The sequence below is a fragment of the Cajanus cajan genome, chromosome 4 (genome assembly GCF_000230855.2).
Source record: "Cajanus cajan strain Asha chromosome 4, NIPB_CcT2T_4, whole genome shotgun sequence".
Lineage (NCBI taxonomy): Eukaryota > Viridiplantae > Streptophyta > Magnoliopsida > Fabales > Fabaceae > Cajanus > Cajanus cajan.
In genome coordinates, this window is record NC_138520.1 from 67,561,935 (window position 1) to 67,582,955 (window position 21,021).

The following is a 21,021-nucleotide window of genomic DNA, read 5'->3' on the forward strand; positions in this document are numbered from 1 at the left end:
CAGTTGATAGCTTCTCTTCAGTCCTTGATTTTACATTATATCATCTTCATTTTAGAATTATTAGTTGATTAACTGTGTCACGGTTAGTTATTTGTGCTTCTGACATAGTGAGCATATACTATACCAAGAGTGGTCCATACTCACATGGGACAAGTTCCTCTGCCGACAAATTAGATTAATCAAAAGATCAAACAAGTGTTTGGTTGTTGGGGTATCCCTAAATCTTTTCATGCTGGCAACAAGACTCTCTCTGGATTCTTCTGCATCATATCTATTTGATCCATTCTACAATGTAGACTTAAATATACTTTTGTTAAGAAATTATGTCATTCTTTTTTAACTTTTAAGGGTAAAAAAGATATAATTTAAATAAAAAACAAGTTTTAAAAAGTAGTTTGCAACCTCAATTGGGATCAAGTAAAAGTTAAAATTTTAGGTCCCCACAATCATGTCACAATTGCAATTGCAGCTGCATCAATCGATTTGCTCATAGAATATTTTTTTCCACAATATTAAGTGTGTTTGCTTCGAGATCAGGCCTTCACATTCAATGTCACGATAAAAATAAAGCAAAACTATGAGTTAATTGACATAGGGATCCACATTCAGCGGTAACCACGAATACCCAAGAATTCTGACTAAATCGATCAACACAATTCAAAATTTTGATAAAAAAATAATTTTAGAAAACGTGATATTGTTAGAAGTGGATACATAATTTAACATATGTATATTAATGTAGAGGGTGGTTAAGACCTTCCCTTTACGACCTTTATTTTCTGGTAACTTGACAACATAAGCTATTAACCCTTCCCCAGTTAAATTCTCTAAAGAAAGTAAGTACTAAACACCAAAAGTAGTTAGTGTTTGCTTATCTGACAAAACAGGATCAAACACATTTCCTTAAAGAAAGTTCACCCTCTAGTTATTTATTGCAGAAAGCCAGAAACCGAAGAGATATGTGTATATATAAATAAAAGAAATAAATAGTATTGGTACAAAATATTTATCGTAAAATAAAGTGACTAATCTTCATTAAGATCGAAAATTCATATAATGCAAGTATTCTCCGCCTATTTTATTTCCGAGATCAACCAAAGATATATATGATCCTATGTGACAAAGGATATTTTGTACTGAAATCCGTGACACACGAGAAATGTTGAAGCAAAAGGTAACGCCTAATTACACAAGCGTTCTTTACCAACACGACACCAACACAAAGTCACTTGAAATGGAAATGAACTACCATATATTTTCAAATGGAGTAGAAAATTTGTCAGCCATTCGGGCATAATTAATAGCATGATAGTAACGTTTAACTGAATTTTCTTTTTGTAATGAATAATCATGTCGAGAAAGACAAAAGAAAAGAGAAAGACAGTATCGAATACTGACATTGGCCTTATTTGGGAAAATAAAAATACAACAAACTACTTTGTCAAAGATTGATGTTTCTTCTATTCTGACCCCTGTACCCTTGTGAAGAAGATTCAGAAAATACTTAAAAGCTCGTGCAGCTGTAGGAAAATCATCTAATTTTCTGTTAGATACTCATGCATATATGAGATAAGATTATTGTTGCCTTTAACTAAACTCATCATATAACAAAGTAGTGATCTGTACAACTAAATGTGTTCTTATAATTAACCTCCTTTGTTATCTCTTTGATTATTTATTTACTATCAGAACAACACGACAACAAAAATAAAAATAACAATAAGCCATAGAATACAACAGTTCTTACTTAATTAGTCCATGAATGTTTTGCCACATTCTAAAGGCAAAGAGGACCGATTAATATATAATGTTTCTAATAACTTTCATAACTGCATATAATATGTTCCACATAATACACCTCAGAAACACACCTTTTATTTGAGAGATACAAGCTTAAGATCAGCTCCATCCTAGAAAATTGATTGCCCTTTAAGCATGAAGAGCATAACAAAAAAGACATTTACACATATGAATCTGTTTGGATATAAATTTTAAAAGGTTTTCAAAAAAAACTCTTTATTTTCAATAAATAAGTTTTCGAAAACTCTTCTAAACTTGTATTTAAACAGATTCAGAGCATGCACCTTGGCCACACAAGATCAAAAGCTACTGCATGCGACAAAGGCTCTAATTACAACAATAAAATCGATCACCTCCTGCTTGAGCCTCGGAAGCCAGTACCCGCAAGAGTGCTTGTGGAACGAGAAATGCCAAAGCAAAGTGTTGAAGTTGGAGAAGTGGCACCACCCTCTTCTTCATCCTCTCCCCAAAGATCAAAAGATGAACCAAAGCTTAGGAAACGCTTCCTTCCAACCCTCCCCTCAGGGACAACCTTGGAAGAATTATCTGAGGAAGACCATAGAGAGGGTGAAGGAGAAGAGAGAGAGGAAGAGGAAGAGGGTGAGAGATTCATGGTCTTCTTGAGATTCAGTTTAGGGAAGAGTGATAACAAGAGATTGAACCTTGAGTGTTTCTTCACAGGCTTGTTTTTTGTTGCACGAGTGGCATAATAGGAGGGTGGAGGAGTGAGAGGAGGGAGAGTGTCATGAGAGAAAGTGTATTTTGGGGTGCCAGGTTGAGATTCCCACACAAAGGGCACAGCCACAGCCACTCTGAAAGAAGGGTTGGACATGGAACTTTCCTTTGAGAGAAGCCTGCAGAAGAATTTGTCATCTTGCTTGATTTGGAGCACTGTCTTTTGGGGAAGCTCAGATTTGGAACTGAACATCTTTGATGAGAATTGTGTGTGTGTGTGTGTTTGTGTGTTTGGTTTTTTCACTGGATCTGAATGGGAAAAAAATAAGGATATGGAGGTTTTGGACTTTGGTTTTGATTTAAATAATGGTGTCACAAATGTAGATGAAGTCAGCACTTGGATATCTTTTAATATGCCACGACGCATGCAACTTGGTTATTAACAGCATTTGATATTATATAACGTTGTTTAACTTTTATATGACAAAGGTTCCTGGTTTCTGCGCCCAGTGGTTTTGACTATTTTCCTTGGCTTATTTTATTCTGAGAAAAATTTGTGTCTATAAGTACGTCCTTTTTAAGCCACTGGTTTAATTAAATTCAGGCGAGACTTAATTTGAGTTCAATATTGTTAAATGAATTTAAAAAATTGACTGTCAAAGATGTACGGGTAACATTCTCTTTATTATACTTTCCTTTTAACATTTTCTCTCAACTATTAACTGAAATTTAATAAACCACTATATGTTTTACCGTTGGTTGCAAATTTAAAATTTTATTGTTTGTTGTGTTAATGATTCAGATAACAAAGTCGTTAGCATTTGAGTTTTGTAATAATAATTTTCCAATTTTATGTATAGGTTAATTAGTAGATTTTAGATATGCTAGTTTTTATGTTTTGAATTTTAAAAAAAAAAAATTTAGCATTTGAATTTGGTAGTTTCCTATTTTAAGTATATAGGTAAGCAGATTTTAGATATACTAGTTTTTAAATTTTAAAATTGTAAAAACAAAGTTGTTAGCTTTTGAATCTTGTAGTTTCCTATTTTTATGTATATATAGGTTAGCAAACTTAAATATGCTAGTTTTTAAATTTCAAATCTTGTAAATCAGTCTATATATAGATAGAAATTAAAAGAACGAAATATAGACAAGCAATTCACAAATTATTTTCTCTCATCTCGTTTTAATTTACACTCATTTCTAAATAAGGAAAAAGACTTATTATTAAATAATAAATGAGATGTACCAAAATTTAAAAGAGTGTTGTGAACACCCTCTCTTTTAAATAATTAAAACATATTGGTTAACATATTAAAAAAATAACCAGCATTATTCCATCAAATTATGCGTAAGGCATGTGCCTAGCTAGTGCAAGAAAATTAACAAACTTAAACTCTTAATTACTCCATTATGAGATCCTTCTTAAAGTTATATACATATATAGAGCATAGACTTTTACACTTGCCTACTCTAAATGAATTGCTTGATCAGGCACGACACAGCCACAAAACATGCTAAATTTACGGCTGCAGCAGATGTTGTGGCCTAAGTCAAACTTTGAGGTGGCACTAGAAAATAGCCCTTAATAGGGTGCTAACATGGGGCACACATGACACGTTAAGGGACACCCCTTCCTCTTGTAATGTAGTAATTTACTAACTTTCTTGTACTGCGAGCTTTCTTCACATGCAGCTTCCAGGAATTTACGCAATTTACTGCAGACATGGCCCGTAACAGTTTCTTCAGTATCGAAAAGAATAAGATACTAGAACATGATTAATAGGTTGTGCCTATGAATGGGACTGAACTAAATGAATTGGAGAGAAGATCACCTACCCATGGTCCATCTTCATCATTTATGACAGAAACTTGAGTGGACGCTGTTCTATATCACAGAGTATCATCTCAGCCAGGGCAACTGCATTGCAGGTTTCATAATTCATGCAAACGTGGATTAAGGCGTGACTGAATCCTATAGAATAACTTAGTAACCACCATTATCTCTAGTTATATGTTCATTTTTTTTTTATATAATTAGTCGATACGAAATTTTTTACACTTTATTTACACGTCAAAGATCAAATATTTCAACAAAAAAAAAAACTCTTGGACTAAATATTTATAGAAGATCTTAAGGTAATCCAAGAGGCTCAATATCAACTAGTACAATAAACCATAATACTATATTATAGAAATAATCATGTCACTGATTGAAAAATATATCTGTAAAATAATTAAACTTAATCATATTCACTTTTATTTGAGAGTGAGGGGGAGTGTATGTTTTTCAATTTTTTCAAAAGTTTATAAATTTGATATATATATATATATATATATATATTAAAAATATTTTAATTTAATAATTAGATTGTTAAAATGTAGTGGAATAATTAAAAATTCAAAAAATAAAAATAATAATAATAAGTTGGTAGAGGATGGATATCTAGGGGTCTACTCATGGGATTTGGACGTGACACGATTATCTGCATAAAGGTTTCTTAGAAAGTATATATGTCCGAATGTGATAAGCTAGCTGAAATTCTTAATTAAATACTTGGGTAACGATATTTTAAGAACCAACACTAAAACTACCTCTTTCCTTCTCATAACAAGAAATTTTTTTCAATTAACTTTCCTTTTGGTAAAGTACTACTTGTATGTATGTGTGAAACTATACTCCATCGGCGACTCCGTGTATTGGTTGGTTGAGCTGGTAAAATGTTGCGATAGATGGATGTTTATAGGGACTTTAGAGGTGAAGATTACATTAGAAAAGTATGGAAGTAAAAGAAGATAGATATATAGATAGATGGATAGATAGATAGATAGGAATTTACTTACTTTAAGAATAAGTATTTTTAAATTTACTTCACTCAATAATTCATATTTTATATCAAATTTTAACGATTTCATCATTGAATTAAAAAAATTTAATACATATATAAATTAAGTCTGTAAAGTTTAAAAAAATTTAAAATTATTTGATACTTCATTTTATTAATTCAAATTAACGTATAAAATATTTTTATGATTATCCATCAATTTGAATTAATGAGACGGTGTATCAAGTAGTTTCACTATTTTTAAAATTTTGCAAACTTGATTTATACATTAAAAATTTTTAATTTTATGGTTGAATCGTTAAAATTTAATGTAAAACATGAGTTATTGAGTTAAGTAAGTCTATCAAGACTTATTCTTGGAATAAGTTTACTTACATTTGTGACACCCCCGTTCCTATTTTCTTTTTCCTCTTTACTCACTTCACTCTCTACTCTGCTGATTCTCTCTCAACCTTGTATTTCTTACTTTGCTTGGATCAAATCCATTCCTTGGTGGCTGTAGGTGAGGGGTAGTGTCGTGTGAAGCTAGCTGGAAGCCAGAAATCCTTTTCTCTTCTCCGTTGAGCTCTTTCTCTTCTCCTCCGCTGTCCTGAAGCTCGAATTTTCGCACCGAGGTAAGGGAAGCTAGGTTTTTGGCCGATTTTGTTGGAAATGAGTTCTTAAACTCATTGTGTGGTTGATTTCTTGAAGATTGATGGTTGTGGTTGTTGAAAATTCGTTTTCGGGGTTTTCAGGGTTTTGATGTAATTTGGGGATTCTTGAGGATTTGTGGTTGCATGTGGGTAAAGCTGGGATTTTTGAACGATTTGATGAAAATGTGGCATTTTGGTTGGGTTGCATGTGCTTAGGCTGTGTGATTTGTGCAGGTTTTGAAGAAATTTTCAAAGTTGGAGGATTTCTGGTTGAAAGAACGCGGGGCGCAGTTTTTGGCGTCGGGCCCGTGACCAACAGAGGGCTCCATTGGTCGAGTCCGCCGGGCGCAAGGTTGGTTGTGCCAGGTGAGCTTGAAGATGGGTGCCTCTAGATGGCCCACACCGGGCGTGGTTGGACCGTGCTGGGCGCGATATTAGTATGTAACATGTGTTTTGGGATTTCTGGTGGCGCCGAGCGTGACCATGTCTCGCCGGGCGTGGAGACTCCTTGGGAGTCTCTGCCAGAGGTGGCGCTGAGCACAATTGGTATTGCGCCGGGCGTGAGGCCTTGAGGAGGTCTCTATCTACCCTGCGCCGAGCACGGGTTTGGCACGCCGGGCGTGTGAGACCTTTTGGGGTCTCTGCCTCCTAACACGCCGGGCGCAATAGGTATTGCGCCGAGCGCGTTTGAGCCCTAATGCTCTCTAGTTGGGCCACGCCGGGCGCAACCATGAGTGCGTCGGGCACGAATGAGATGTTGATTTATATGTTGTTATATGCTGATATAGGGTGTAAATTGCTGATGAATGTTGTTATATGCTGAGCTGAGCCAAAATTGATGAATATTGTTGTGCTCTTAGATGATAATGTTGAATTATAATATTGATGTGCTGTGAGTTGTTTAAGCTGTGTTGTATATTATTTAGCTGTGCTGTATGCTGATATTGCTGACTTGTTGTGTTGTCTTGCATGCTGATATGAGCTGTTGTAGGTCGTAAGGCTGAGTTGTTGTATACCGTAAGGCTGAGCTGTTGATCACTAAGACTAGAGGAGATGTTTTTCGAAATTGCCCATCCCATTGTGTGGATTGAGGTAGCGGTGGTGCTCTTAGAGCCCAATTTGTTGAAAACCCTCCCTGGGAAACTGTCCCTTGGAGTGGTCACTGTGCTGTTCTCCTCTAAGTACTTAGTTGGTCCCGTGTGTGGGCAAGGTCAAGGCACACGTGTACGAAGCGACCACGGTATAGGGGCACCGATTATAAAGCGATCATGGTATAGGGGCAAGGTCGAGCTATACCGCTTACAAGCGACCAAATCTAGCTGATATGCGTGACGACGCATTATGTGTTTACTGCTGTTTATGTTGTATATGTGATGAGTTGTATGTTGATGATGTGCTGATAGATGTAGCTGTGTACCATTCATGTATTTATATATATGTATGTTGATTCTTTTCACTAGCTTACCCTTTATTGTTTCCATGTGGTTTGGACTGCAATGATCATACTATGTATGGGAGCAGAGTAGGGTTAGGTTGGTGAGTTGAGGCAGGTCTGTAGCTGACAGATAGAGCTTATTCTTCTTGATGATTTTGCTGTTTTAGTTTTTTTTTAGTGTAGCATCGCTGGGTGTATTTTGTATACTCTGATTCTTAGTCCCATATTGGACCTTGTGTATATATTTTAGTTGCTTATATATATATACATGCTCTTTTCTGTGTTGTGTTGTGGCGTTGTGCTGTGTGTAGTGATTAGTCGGGTCGTTACAACATTTACCTCACTCAATAACTCATATTTTATATTAAATTTTGACAACTCAATTGTTAAATTAAAACTTTTAATGCATAGATTAAGTCTACAAATTTTAAAAAATTTGAAAACTATTTGATATCTCGTTTCCTAAATTTAAATCAATATATAAAATATTTTTATGATTATCTGTTAATTTAAATTAATATTAAAACGAAGTATCAAATAATTTTATAAGTTTTAAAAAATTTACATAATTGATTTATACATTAAGAACTTTTAATTCAATGATTGGATCATTAAAATTTGATACAAAACATAAATTATTAAATAAAGTAAGTCTAAGGAAACTGATTCTTAAAATAAATGGATCATCTCTCTCTCTCTCTCTCTCTCTCTCTATATATATATATATATATATATATATATATATGAGTGATCAAATAACCCCAGGAGTAACTCTTGGTAAAGTTATTTCACTCAATAACTTATATTCTACATCAAAGTTTGACAATATAACCATTAAATTAAAAGCTTTTAATATAAAGATAAAGCTTGCAAATTTTTTAAAACTTTGAAAACTATTGGATACTTCACTTTATTAATTCAAAGGATAATCATCAAAACATTTTATACATTCACTAGTGGAAAAAGGAGCTACTACGTCTCTTCATTTACGTCGGAAACTAGCACACCCGACGTTGTAAAAATGCGGTGGCAGTTCCGTAAATAATAGGAGTTATTTACGTCGGACAAAGATGGGTCCGACGTAAATGAGATAATTTACGTCGGACAGTAAAGCAGCCGACGTAAATTATCTCATTTACGTCGGACCCATCTTTGTCCGACGTAAATAACTCCTTAAATCATGGGCGCGCACTATGGATTTCAAATCGTAGCATTCTTCCTCATTTTCACGTTCTCCCGCGTGTTGTGGATTCTTCCTCATCCCTCCGCCTCCTCCTCAAATCGTGGTTGTCTTCCTCATCTTCACGTTCTTCTATTTTTCTTCTTCGAAGTTACGTTGTTTCTTCTTCGCGTGTTGATGGAAATGGCTTAACCATACATCCATCTGTTTTTCTATGAGGTAGTGACCACTCCTTAACCGATGTTTGTGTTTTCTGGGATGTATTTTTCGTAATAATGTTTGTGCATTTCGTGTTTGTGAAGCTGCAGAAGTAAGTGACCACTGCCTGGGTTTATCCAGCAGAACGGTCGTTCTGCTTGGAGAACGGCCTGTTCTGCTAGCAGAACGGCCCGTTCTCCATGGAGAACAGGCCGTTCTCCAAGAAGAACGGCCGTTCTTCAAGGAGAAAGCAGAACGGCCCATTCTGCTTGCAGCGTTTTCTTTTTTCTTTTTTTAATTTTTACGATTTTTTACGTCAGGCCTTTGTGTGTCCGACGTAAATTTACGTCGGTTTTTGACCCCCGACGTAAATTTTACGTCTCCCGTAATGACGTCTGATGCTTTTCCGACGTAAATGGCTTTAAATGCCCGACGTAAAAGGGGTCTTTTGTACTAGTGATTATTTGAATTTATATAACGAAGTATCATAGAATTTTCAAATATTCTAAAAATATGCAGACTTGATATTTATATTTTTAAAAAATTTAACTTAATATAGTTAGATCTTCAAAATGTGATGCAAAACATAAGTTATTGAGTGAAGTAAATCTATCAATACTTACTCTTGTAGTAAATTGATTCATCCTCTTATTTCAAGAGTAAAGACTTGTTTCACTCTATAACTCAAATTTTACATTAAATTTCAATGATTCGTTGAATTAAAATTTTTTAATATATAAATCAAGTTTACAAATTTTTAAAAATTTAAAAAATATTTAATACTTTATTTTATTAATTAAAATTAACAGATAATACATTAATTTAAAGATGACATGTAACCCGAAAACTATTTTGACATAAATTTGGCAGGTCTTGGTAATGTCAAATTATCGATAAATGGTTATGTAAATTGTTTTTTTAAAACTAATTTCTATAAAATTAATCGATGAATAATAATATTAAAGAAATAAACTTAGAATTTAATTTGAAATATTTTAGAAGGAGTAAACTATATTAAATCAGTTATTAGAAACAATCGCGTAAAATTTTAGATTTAAAACTCGTGAAAGCTTGTGAATTAATTAGTATGAAATTCTTTTAGCTTAACAAATGATCTTAAATTGAAATTTTAGATATGTAGTTTATAATAATAATTTTATTTTATTCGAACATGATTGTCTCCAATGAAGAATATGTCTAATTTACATAAAAATTTCTTAGATTCAGAAGATGAATTTTTATATTTATGAAATATTTTATTTTGAAAATACTCCCTTCTAGCAAGTGTATTGATAATTTTGGTATTGTAAATAAAATGATCATTACCTTTTTTATATGGTTTTAACCTATTATATATTATTTTAATTAGGATCTCACTAGTGAATATTTTAATTGAACTATTTAAAAATATTTAATAAAATATAATATTTAATTTATTGAGAGTTTAAAATAATTGAATTTTTGCTTAATTATATTTTTTATTTTATAAAATAAATCACTTTTAATTTTTCTCTTTGTAAATCCTTTTCTTTAACTTTTTATCTATCTAAAATATAGAATAATTATTTATGGTCTTTCACTAATAGAATTTCTCTTATTACATGCGACTTTTCCTGCGAATTTTTCATAAATATTTGCAGAAAACGTTGTTCCTACAAATTTTTATGCGAAATTTTATCTGTAGGTAATACCTTCGTTGATAATATATTTTTGCGAATTTTAAAATTTGCAGGAAATTTTCCTGCGAAATTTCTTGCGAAAAAAATTCGCAAGAAAGTTTCCTGCAAGAAAAAAAATACAAATCAACTTGTAAGGTAAGTGTTGTCCCAACTTATATACTCTTTAATTGTTTTATTTTCAATCGATGTGGGACTTAAAAAATGTTTAAAATATTAAACTTATAAATTTAAATTTTTTTTATTTTTCCTACGGATTAAAATTTGCAGGAAAATTTGCAAGAAAAGTTACCTGCAAAACTTTTCTACCATTTAGTAAACATTACTTGTGAATTTATTTTTGCAAGAAAATATGCAAGAAACAAAATAAAATTCTTACAATATTTTTTGCAAATTTTTACCATGGAAAAAATTTTCTATGATCATTAAAATTGTAGCAAAATTTGTAAGAAATATCTGTAAATTATTTTTCGCAAATAAATTCGCAAAAAATTTCTATAAATATTTTTTTGCAGGAAAATTCGTAAGAAAATAACACTTTTCTAGAAATCATCCTTTAAAATAAGAAATCATATTTTTCCTAACATTTAAATAAATGATATTTATTTTAAAATTAATATATATATATATATATATATATATATATATAATATATCAAACTTAGAATAAAGAGTTTAAAATAATTCACGCACCATATATTAACTAAACACTCTTAATAATTTTAAAAAAAAAATTTAGAAGTGTTATACATAACGTATCATATATGTTTTTTTTTTCTCTACATGCTACAAAAAGAAGACATAGTAACCAACAAGACATTCTTGTATCATGAGTACCAGAGCGAGTGGCAATTAAAATAGTCATTTGACCTTCCAATAAATATATAAACAATTAGCAAATATCACATGACAATTTAAACAAAAAATAATAATTTCATATGATTTATGGATAAAAGTAAAAATACATTTCTGTGTTTTATAAAATGGTTTTGAAGTTTTTTATTATGTTATTTTTAATTTTTACTCCACAATAAATGTACATATGTTGCAAATGTGTAAGTTGATTAAAAATTAACTAGGAAGTAAAGGTATAATTAATTAAAATAAAAAGTAATTGATATTTTTGTGAATTTTGAAAATAATAAATAAATAAAGAGAAACAAATATTTTAAAATTTTCACAATTAAAAATATATAGATAAATATTTTTATTATATTCTTAGAATTAAATCGAATTTAACTAAAAAGAAACTAATGCATGGAAAATATAATAATTGGGATTGTGGGACATGACAAAGCCTCAATCATAATGAAAATATTTGGGCGGTGTGATGTGGCGAATGCCATAAAAGTGCCGTAATAGAACAGATCTTCAGCTACATTAAATTTCATTTCTAATATCTTTCCTATTTAGTTCGAGGCAGATGAATCATTGGAAGAAATTAATTATTCATAGATTTTTTTTAATTCATCATACTATATATATATATATATATATAAATGTTTATGCACCAGAAAAATTATGAAAATAATTTATTATTTGTTTTCGGTTTATTTTAATTAACAATTCTTTTTTAAGATAACTGATGAACATAATTTATAACTTTCTATCGAAATAATTTGTTCTCTGATTATATAAACAATAATTATGCATGTACTTACGTTATAAGCACTTATTCTATAACTGGTTAATTAGATTATTTGACCTAATAAAGCAATTTCTCAGTCGCTAGATAGAAAGCCTATTGAGACTGGCATAAAGCAAGAATACTTTATTTGAACTATTTTATTATAAACATTTATGTAAGTGTTTGGCTAAGTTTATGAAAATAAATTATGACTTGTTCATAGGTTATTCTATCATATGGGAGGAATCTGCCGTACCCCTTGCATCCACCCCGCTATTTGTAGTGAAACAACTCTTTTATAAAATTAATGTTTAGATAATGATAACAATCACTTTAATATGTAAATATATAAAAGAATCTAAAAAAAAGTTCAAATAATAGCATAACATTAATATATATATATATATGTATAGATAAATCTATTTATTCTAACAGTAAGTATATCTAAATAAACTTCATTCAATAATTCATATTTTACATTAAATTTTAATGATTTAATCGTTGAATTTAAAGTTTTTAATATATAGATTAAATCTGTAATTTTTAATAAAAATTTAAAAATCATTTAAAACTTTATTTCATTAATTCAAAATAAATGGATAATCGTAAAATCATTTAATACATTGATTTGAATGAACAGAATAAAGTATTAAATAATTTTCAAATTTTTTAAGAATTTGTAAACTTGATCTATGCATTAAGAATTTTAAATTCAATGGACGAACCGTTGAAATTTGATATAGAACATAAGTTATTAAATAGAGTAAATTTAGATAAACTTACTTTTAGAATAAACGAATCTCTCATTATTATTATTATTATTATTATTATTATTATTATTATTAATATTAATATATATATATATATATATATATAATAAGTTATATTGGGATGGTGATATTCTTCTATCACAAAATATTTTAACTTATTTGATATTGAATTATAATAAAACTTTAGCATTGGCTTAAAAGGATTCACATTCCCATTTAACGTTGAATAAAAACTTTAATAATAAGGAAACATAATTACTGAAAAATACTTGGGCACTCAATTGGTCTTCGATGTCACATGTTCTTAGTCCTGCATATATGACGAAGTACACTATATATATATATATATATATATATATATATATGTTAGGATCACTCGAAGACCAGGTAACTCGAAAAGCACATTCAGGAGTTTCAGGAAGTATCAAAAGCTCAAGCTGTCCGTATTCAAAATATAGTCGAAAAAATGAGTCGAATCAAACCGAGAAGTGCTCGAAAGATGGAAATTACTGAAGGTTTCCAAGTAGTGAGTAGTTATCTCAGAACGGTTAACGGAAAATGGATCGAAGTGAAAAGAAAAAGAGTGGAACGAGCGGTTACGAGAGGTTACATTCTAAAACCACCTATTGGGCATAGTGGATGGCGGTTACCTTTCCATGACGCACATGCACTAAAATTAACCACCTTCATTTGACCCTATAAACACGAAGAAATATGTACTTTCAAGGGGTCGGAAATTTCATACTCACATTTCTGTAAGCACTCTCTGCCTGCGCATATGGTTTTCGTGCACGCATCTGCTGGGTATCAATTTCTTGACCACTTTTCTTTGCTTTTTAGGAGTAGAATTAGCGTAGTTTTCTTAGTTTATCTCGTTTAAACCCACGTAGTTATATTACTTCAGCATTGTAATTCTGGAACGTTATGTAAGTTGAACCATGATTTGTATTGCAAATATCTCAATTATTCATTCTGTTCATCTTTACATTTATATGTCTGGAAATTATTGCTTGTTAATTATTGAAGAATCTTTAGAAACAAGTAATCACTAAATCTTCCTACTACTCCTCTTCTCATTTTATAAGACTAAAACTCAGAAACATCACATATCTAAATTGAAACGTTTTTCGTGCTAGTCTAAATAAAAAGAGCCCATAAAACTTGATTCTACTGTAAACAAATTGGCACGCCCGGTGGGACAAGTTTAAATTGAACATAATTGGACTAGTTTTAGGTGCACGTGTTGTATGAGACTTAGGAGTGGAAGAACTATGTCTACATCTAATGCTAGCAATAGGAGGGAAACAAATAATGATAACCATGTTGATGTAGAACTAGAGAGTCTTCACCTCGATAATGTGATTAATGGGACAAGGGGGGCAACAAGATCGTCCCCAGTCTTGGTCGAAAATGTTCCTAGGCTTGAACATGGGGCTAGGCAAACTAATATGACGCAGGAATTAACTAACGTCAGTCGAGAATACCCCTGGGGCATGCCACAAAATTGGCGTAATACCCAACCTGTACACGTAGAAATGCCTATACCTTTTTTAGGGACAAACCCACAAGTACACGTATCCCCACAGGGATACAACCCTGGGCCAAATGGTTTGGGTTTTGTCATGTAAGACTCATATCAACATGTAGGGACAAGTCAGGAGGGTTCGCTGATTCGACCAGGGAGTTATGTACCTACGGGTATTAGTAACCAAGCCATGATGACTCTTCGACAACAAATGGACCACAGTAATCATGACATGGTCAATTTGTTGTCAACACAAATGCATAATATTATGACTCCTCTATATGAATTGATAAATAAAAATGGAGATAAATTAGGTGAGGGGTCACCTTCGAGAGCCATGAGTGGAAATCTAAATGAGATGGAAAATCCTGGGGGGCATGAGAATTTTCGCCAGAACGTAGTTCGACCTAATAGAAATCCACAGGATGACTTATATTAGACCAAATGGTAGAGAGGATACTCAATAGGCATGGATTCAATGTAGGTCAAAATGAACGTCCATATTTCGTGTCAGCCTTCCCTGATTATATCACACAAGTAGAACTACCCCGAAGAGTAAAAGTACCAAAATTTTCGAAATTTGCGGGAGAATTGACCGAGTCAACAGTCGAACACATAGCTAGGTACGGGGTCGAATGCGGAGATTTAGCGAATAATGAATATCTAAAAATGAAATATTTTCCAAGTTCATTGACTAAACATGCATTCACTTGGTTCACAACTCTACCCCCTAATTCGCTACATACTTGGGTTCAGTTAGAAGGTAGTTTCCACAAACATTTCTTCAGAGAGGAAACGAAAGTGAGTATAGTTGATCTAATGAACATTAAGAGACAAAGCCATGAAACTTTAGACGACTATTTGAATAGATTCAGGCAATTAAAATCTCGATGCTATACTAATATACCTGAACATGAATTAGTTAGGATTGCAGCGACAGGGTTAGATTTCTCGATACGCAAGAAATTAGTAAATGAACAATTGAGGGATATGGCCCAATTAGCCGAAAAGGTAAGGAGGATCGAACAGATTAAGCTAGAAAAAGAAAGGCTAAGAAAGTTTGATAAATTTGTTCGAAAAGAAAAAGTGGCTTTTTTTGGAAAATTCTGAATTCGGTGAAGATCCTAGTTATGAGATTTCGAGTGAAGATTTTGAGATTAACTTAGCAGAGTTACGTTCTGGTCCTACGTACCAAGGTCTGATGTTAAAACCAGGAGATAGTATAGAAGGAAATTCGATTAAAAAATACAGTTTTGACGTGAGTAAGGCAGAAAAGATATTTGATATCTTATTAAAAGATAAACAAATTGTATTCCCAGAAAATCATAAAATCCCACCATTCGAGCAAAGGAAAGGGAAGAAATTTTGCAAATATCATAATATGTATGGACATTGAACTAATAATTGTGTACGCAGGGATCTGATCGAGAGAGCGATTATTGATGGTCGCCTTGCTTTCGAGGAAAAGGAAATGAAAGTGGACACTGATCCATTTGCTGCCCATACTGGATATGTGGAACCTGTGACAATGGGGATCAATATGGTGGACGTTGCTGTCGAGGATGATGAGAACATTGAGCCCATTTTTGATGAGAAGCTCGAGGAATTAATGGAAGATTTTGCTAAGGAACAGGGGCCTATCTACCCTAAAGAGGGAGATAGCTTAGTCGAGTTCTTATCTAAAAAGAAAGAGGCTAATAGGGAAGTAATGTTATGCCCCCGATGCAGCGCTGTTTTCGATAGAGCTGCTACTAGAGCCTTTGAAGAATCAGATATGATGAGGAACTATAAAGCTGAAAATCTTCGACAAAAGCCCAAGTTTAATGCTGGATCAAATGCTGGGTTAACTATGAGGCAGGTTCATATGCCTCAATACAATGCTCCAGTAGGAAAGATGGAGATGTACAATTCGTCGAGATTTGGCAACACTTTCGTGCCAAATGCAAACGTTCCTATTGGCAAATGGAATGCACCGCGCGCCAAGACCCATGGTTGGTGGAATGGGACGAGGGAAGCAAGTAATGACTTATGCAAGGAACCCAGTACAAGGAAATCTTGGGAAGTTCTCGAATATGGCTCCAGGTTCTGGGAAGTTCTCAACTGGAATTTATGGGCGAGGATTTTGACAGCCTTTTAACAATCTGACCAAAACCTAGGGGAGAAGACAGCAAAGGATGCGGAAGGCTACCTTTGACGGTTTTGGAGGAAACCGTTTCTCGATTTCGGTACCTCAAAAAGGGGAATCATCTCGGAAGTTCATCGAGGATAATGAAGACATGATCACAGATTGTTTCGAGAGTGGGTTTGAGGACTCTCTAGAAGACATTTGTGGGATAGTTTCGATTTTGCCAACCGAGTATGCTGGGGCCATGGAGGCCGTGAATGAACAAGAGGATATCCATCGAGAGGATTATTTTGAGGACCCTAATTATGAGTCCAAGGTTATATGGGTGAATCAGATCTCGAGGGTTGTCCCCAAGTTCAATTCTGCTGTGTTCGATTCTCCCATGGAGGAAATGAAAGGGCACCTTAAGCCCTTCTTGCTGACCTTGATGATCGAAGGGCAAGAAGTGAACAAGGTCTTGGTCGATGGGGGTGCAGCTGTGAACATCCTGCCCAAAACCATGTTGAAGAGGTTTGGGAAATCTTTGACTGATCTGAAACCCCACAATATAATGATTTCTGATTATGCAGGCAAGTCTTCAAACCCTGAAGGTATGATTCTGCTCGATGTGCAGATTGGGAGTGTGAAGAGGACTACTATGTTTATAGTAACGCCTTCTAAGGCAAACTTCAATGTTCTACTAGGTCGAGAGTGGATCCATGGAGTAGGGGCCGTTCCTTCGACAGTGCATCAGAAGATTTTCTTCTGGAATGATGATGAAGGGTTAGAGGTCTTCGAGGTTGATCAGAAAATGTATGAGGTTGGGATGTATTTTGCTGATCAACAACTGACAGCATTTGCCAAGACCAAACCTTTCGACGCCTACAATTCTGGGGTGATGGATGAAGAGGAAGGAGTCAAGAAAACCTTTTGTTGGGACGTGAAGAGAGGATTTGTGATTCGAGCTGAGAAGAATTCGGCTCCACTGGATGAATGAAGGAAGAAGATCCTTACTCGAGCTTCTTAGCTCGAATATTGGCCTATGTGGCCGATCAAACGGCCAACTTGGCCGAGAAATATCAGTTTGACAATGAGGTTAGCACGGCCATTTTGGCCGATGAAAAACAGAGAAAAACCGAGATAACCAAGTTGCCTCGAGACAAACAGAAAAAGAAAAAAATAGAAAGAGACCAGGAGGTCGAACAATCGGAAGAAGGCAAAGAGCAAGAACTAGAACCCAAATTAGACTATATTTTCGATGATTCGCCCCTGGGATTCGAAAGGGCCGCCAATGAAGAACATAAGTTAGAATCCCAAGACCCACTTGAAGAAATTAATCTGGGAATTGTCGAAAATAGGAAAGTAACTTATATCAGCAAGTTCTTGCAAGGGGAGTTAAAGGAGGAAATAATTCGAGTTTTGCATGAAAACAAAGATTGTTTTGCATGTGATTATGATGAAATGTCAGGATTAGATCGAGAGTTGGTAGAGCATAGGCTACCCATGATCCCAGGAAAGAAACCTGTGAAGCAAAGTCCTCGAAGATTCGCTCCTGAAGTAATTGAAAAAATCAAGGGAGAAATTAAGAGATTACTGAAAGCGAAGTTCATCAGAACTTTAAGATATCCTGAGTGGATCTCGAATATAGTGCCAGTTATGAAGAAAAACGGGAAACTCAGAGGATGCATTGACTTTCGAGATCTTAACATGGCAACTCCCAGAGATGAGTATCCTATGCCCATTGCTGAAACTATGATAGACGCTGCTGTAGGTAATGAAATTATGACTTTGCTTGATGGTTATTCTGGATATAACCAAATTGATATTGCAGCTAATGATGTATCGAAAACTGCTTTTCGATGTCCAAATACTATGGGCTTATAAGAATTCACCTAGAGATGCCACAAAGACTACTCCTTATAAAACTGGTGTATGGGCACGAGGCTATTCTTCCTATAGATATTAATTTGCAATCAATTCTTATACAGAAACAAAATGAGTTACCTATGGAGGATTATTGGAATTTAATGTATGATGAATTGGTTTCTTTAGAGGAAGAAAGATTGATTGCATTGCAAAACCTTGTTCAACAAAAGGAAAGAGTCGAGAAATCATACAATAAGAGAGTCAAAGCACGTAGTTTTCGAGTTGGTGACTTGGTGTTAAAAGTGATTCTTCCCATGGATCAAAAATCTCGACACTTTAGGAAGTGGTCTCCTAATTGGGAAGGTCCCTTTATAATCGAGCAAGCATATTCGAAAAATGCATACGTGATTAAAGAAATCGATTCAAATGTGAACAAAGTTATAAATGGAAAATATTTGAAACACTTTCATGAGAGAGCAGAATGTTAAATAGTTGTTCATTACAAGCCAAAGAGAAATTCAAAAAATCAAGATTGAAAAATCTAATTATTACAAAACTTGGACTTGAAATCTTTAAAAGCCTTATAAGCCTCATCCAAGCTTTGCCTTCAAGCAACACATTGACTCTCCAGATGTTTCTTGTGCTCCAAAGTTTTGGCCAGTCTCGAAGAGATAACCTTGCCTTCTTCTTTTAAGTTCTTCTGACGTTGCACAACGTCTTGACTTTGAGTCTTCAAAGCGGCCTGTTTCGAGCGAAGAGTATTCAACTCATGCTGCAAGGCTTCAATGGACGCTGTGCAATCTACTTCTTCCTGTTGTAACTTCTTTAAAACAAGGATCATCTCCTCAGTAGCTTTCCGAATGGAGATTAGATCTTCGCGGAGCTCTTCGAGTTTAGCACGATCTCCCTCGCTTTCAACTTCAATCTGAGCCACTTCCTGGAAAGTGGTAGCCCACTTCGATCGAAGATCTGAGGCAAGAGTATAAGACTGAGTAAACTCTTGTAGCTCGATATGGATTGCAAGAGGAAGGTCAGAGAAGGCAAGCAAGTCTTCGACCATCTGCTCAACTTTGACTTTGAAGGCTGGTTCTAGGAGGGCTTGATCCAAGTCCCAACTACAAAAATGGAGGGGATTAGAAGAAAAGATTAAAGTTAACAAAAATGAAGGCTGGTGAAAAGATGAACATGTTGAGATGCCCCAGGAACAAGAGGTATATCTCTCGACATTTCTCGAGAAGAGTCAATGTGGATGATTTCGACGTCCTATGATGAGCAAATATCTTAGAAAAATCAAGAAAGAAGGAAAGGTGATCGAAATCAAAATAAAAATACCTTGGGAACCGACTTCATCGCATCCTTAAGAAGTTTCCCACTGGAAGGCTTTTGAGTTTTCTTGGAAGAAGGGATCACTAGTTTTCCCTTCCCTTTATCTGGCTTTTTTGTGGTCGAAACCTAAGATGGGAAGACACATCTTTATAGTCAAGACTCGAAATAACAAATAACAGAATACTGAGGCAAGTTTACTTACAGTTTTGGTGCTGCCCGAGTCCACTTTTTGTTTTTTCAAGGTTCCAATACTCTGAAATTTAAGGATCGAGATAGGTTTTCATCGAAGAAATATAAAGTTACTATTTGAAGCCATTCGATGAGGATTCAAAAATAACTCTCGATAGGAATTCAAATCTCTCTGGGTAGTATGTGCATCAAGATTGAATTCCTAGGGGGGCATTTGTTAGGATCACTCGAAGACCAGGTAACTCGAAAAGCACATTCAGGAGTTTCAGGAAGTATCAAAAGCTCAAGCTGTCCGTATTCAAAATATAGTCGAAAAAATGAGTCGAATCAAACCGAGAAGTGCTCGAAAGATGGAAATTACTGAAGGTTTCCAAGTAGTGAGTAGTTATCTCAGAACGGTTAACGGAAAATGGATCGAAGTGAAAAGAAAAAGAGTGGAACGAGCGGTTACGAGAGGTTACATTCTAAAACCACCTATTGGGCATAGTGGATGGTGGTTACCTTTCCATGACGTACATGCACTAAAATTAACCACCTTCATTTGACTCTATAAACACGAAGAAATATGTACTTTCAAGGGGTCAGAAATTTCATACTCACATTTCTGTAAGCACTCTCTGCCTACGCATATGGTTTTCGTGCACGCATCTGCTGGGTATCAATTTCTTGACCACTTTTCTTTGCTTTTTAGGAGTAGAATTAGCGTAGTTTTCTTAGTTTATCTCGTTTAAACCAACGTAGTTATATTACTTCAGCATTGTAATTCTGGAACGTTATGTAAGTTGAACCATGATTTGTATTGCAAATATCTCAATTATTCATTCTGTTCATCTTTACATTTATATGTCTGGAAATTATTGCTTGTTAATTATTGAAGAATCTTTAGAAACAAGTAATCACTAAATATTCCTACTACTCCTCTTCTCGTTTTATAAGACTAAAACTCAGAAACATCACATATCTAAATTGAAACATTTTTCGTGCTAGTCTAAATAAAAAGAGCCCATAAAACTTGATTCTACTGTAAACAATATATATATATATATATATATATATATATATATATATATATATATATATATATATATAATCAATATATTCTTAATACAATGCACATATGAGATAGCTTAAGTGTACATGAAATATGCTCTCATTAGGATCAAAGATTCATCA

General features: G+C 33.9%; 1 protein-coding gene across 1 annotated transcript; it reads right to left on the reverse strand.

The window, feature by feature from the left end:
* Window positions 1–1,708: 1,708 nt before the first annotated feature.
* On the reverse strand, window positions 1,709–2,881 carry LOC109793685 (uncharacterized). Its single transcript, XM_020353140.3, has one exon. The coding sequence runs from the start codon at window positions 2,726–2,728 to the stop codon at window positions 2,150–2,152; it is 579 nt and encodes a 192-aa protein (XP_020208729.2). The 5' UTR covers window positions 2,729–2,881; the 3' UTR covers window positions 1,709–2,149.
* Window positions 2,882–21,021: the final 18,140 nt, after the last annotated feature.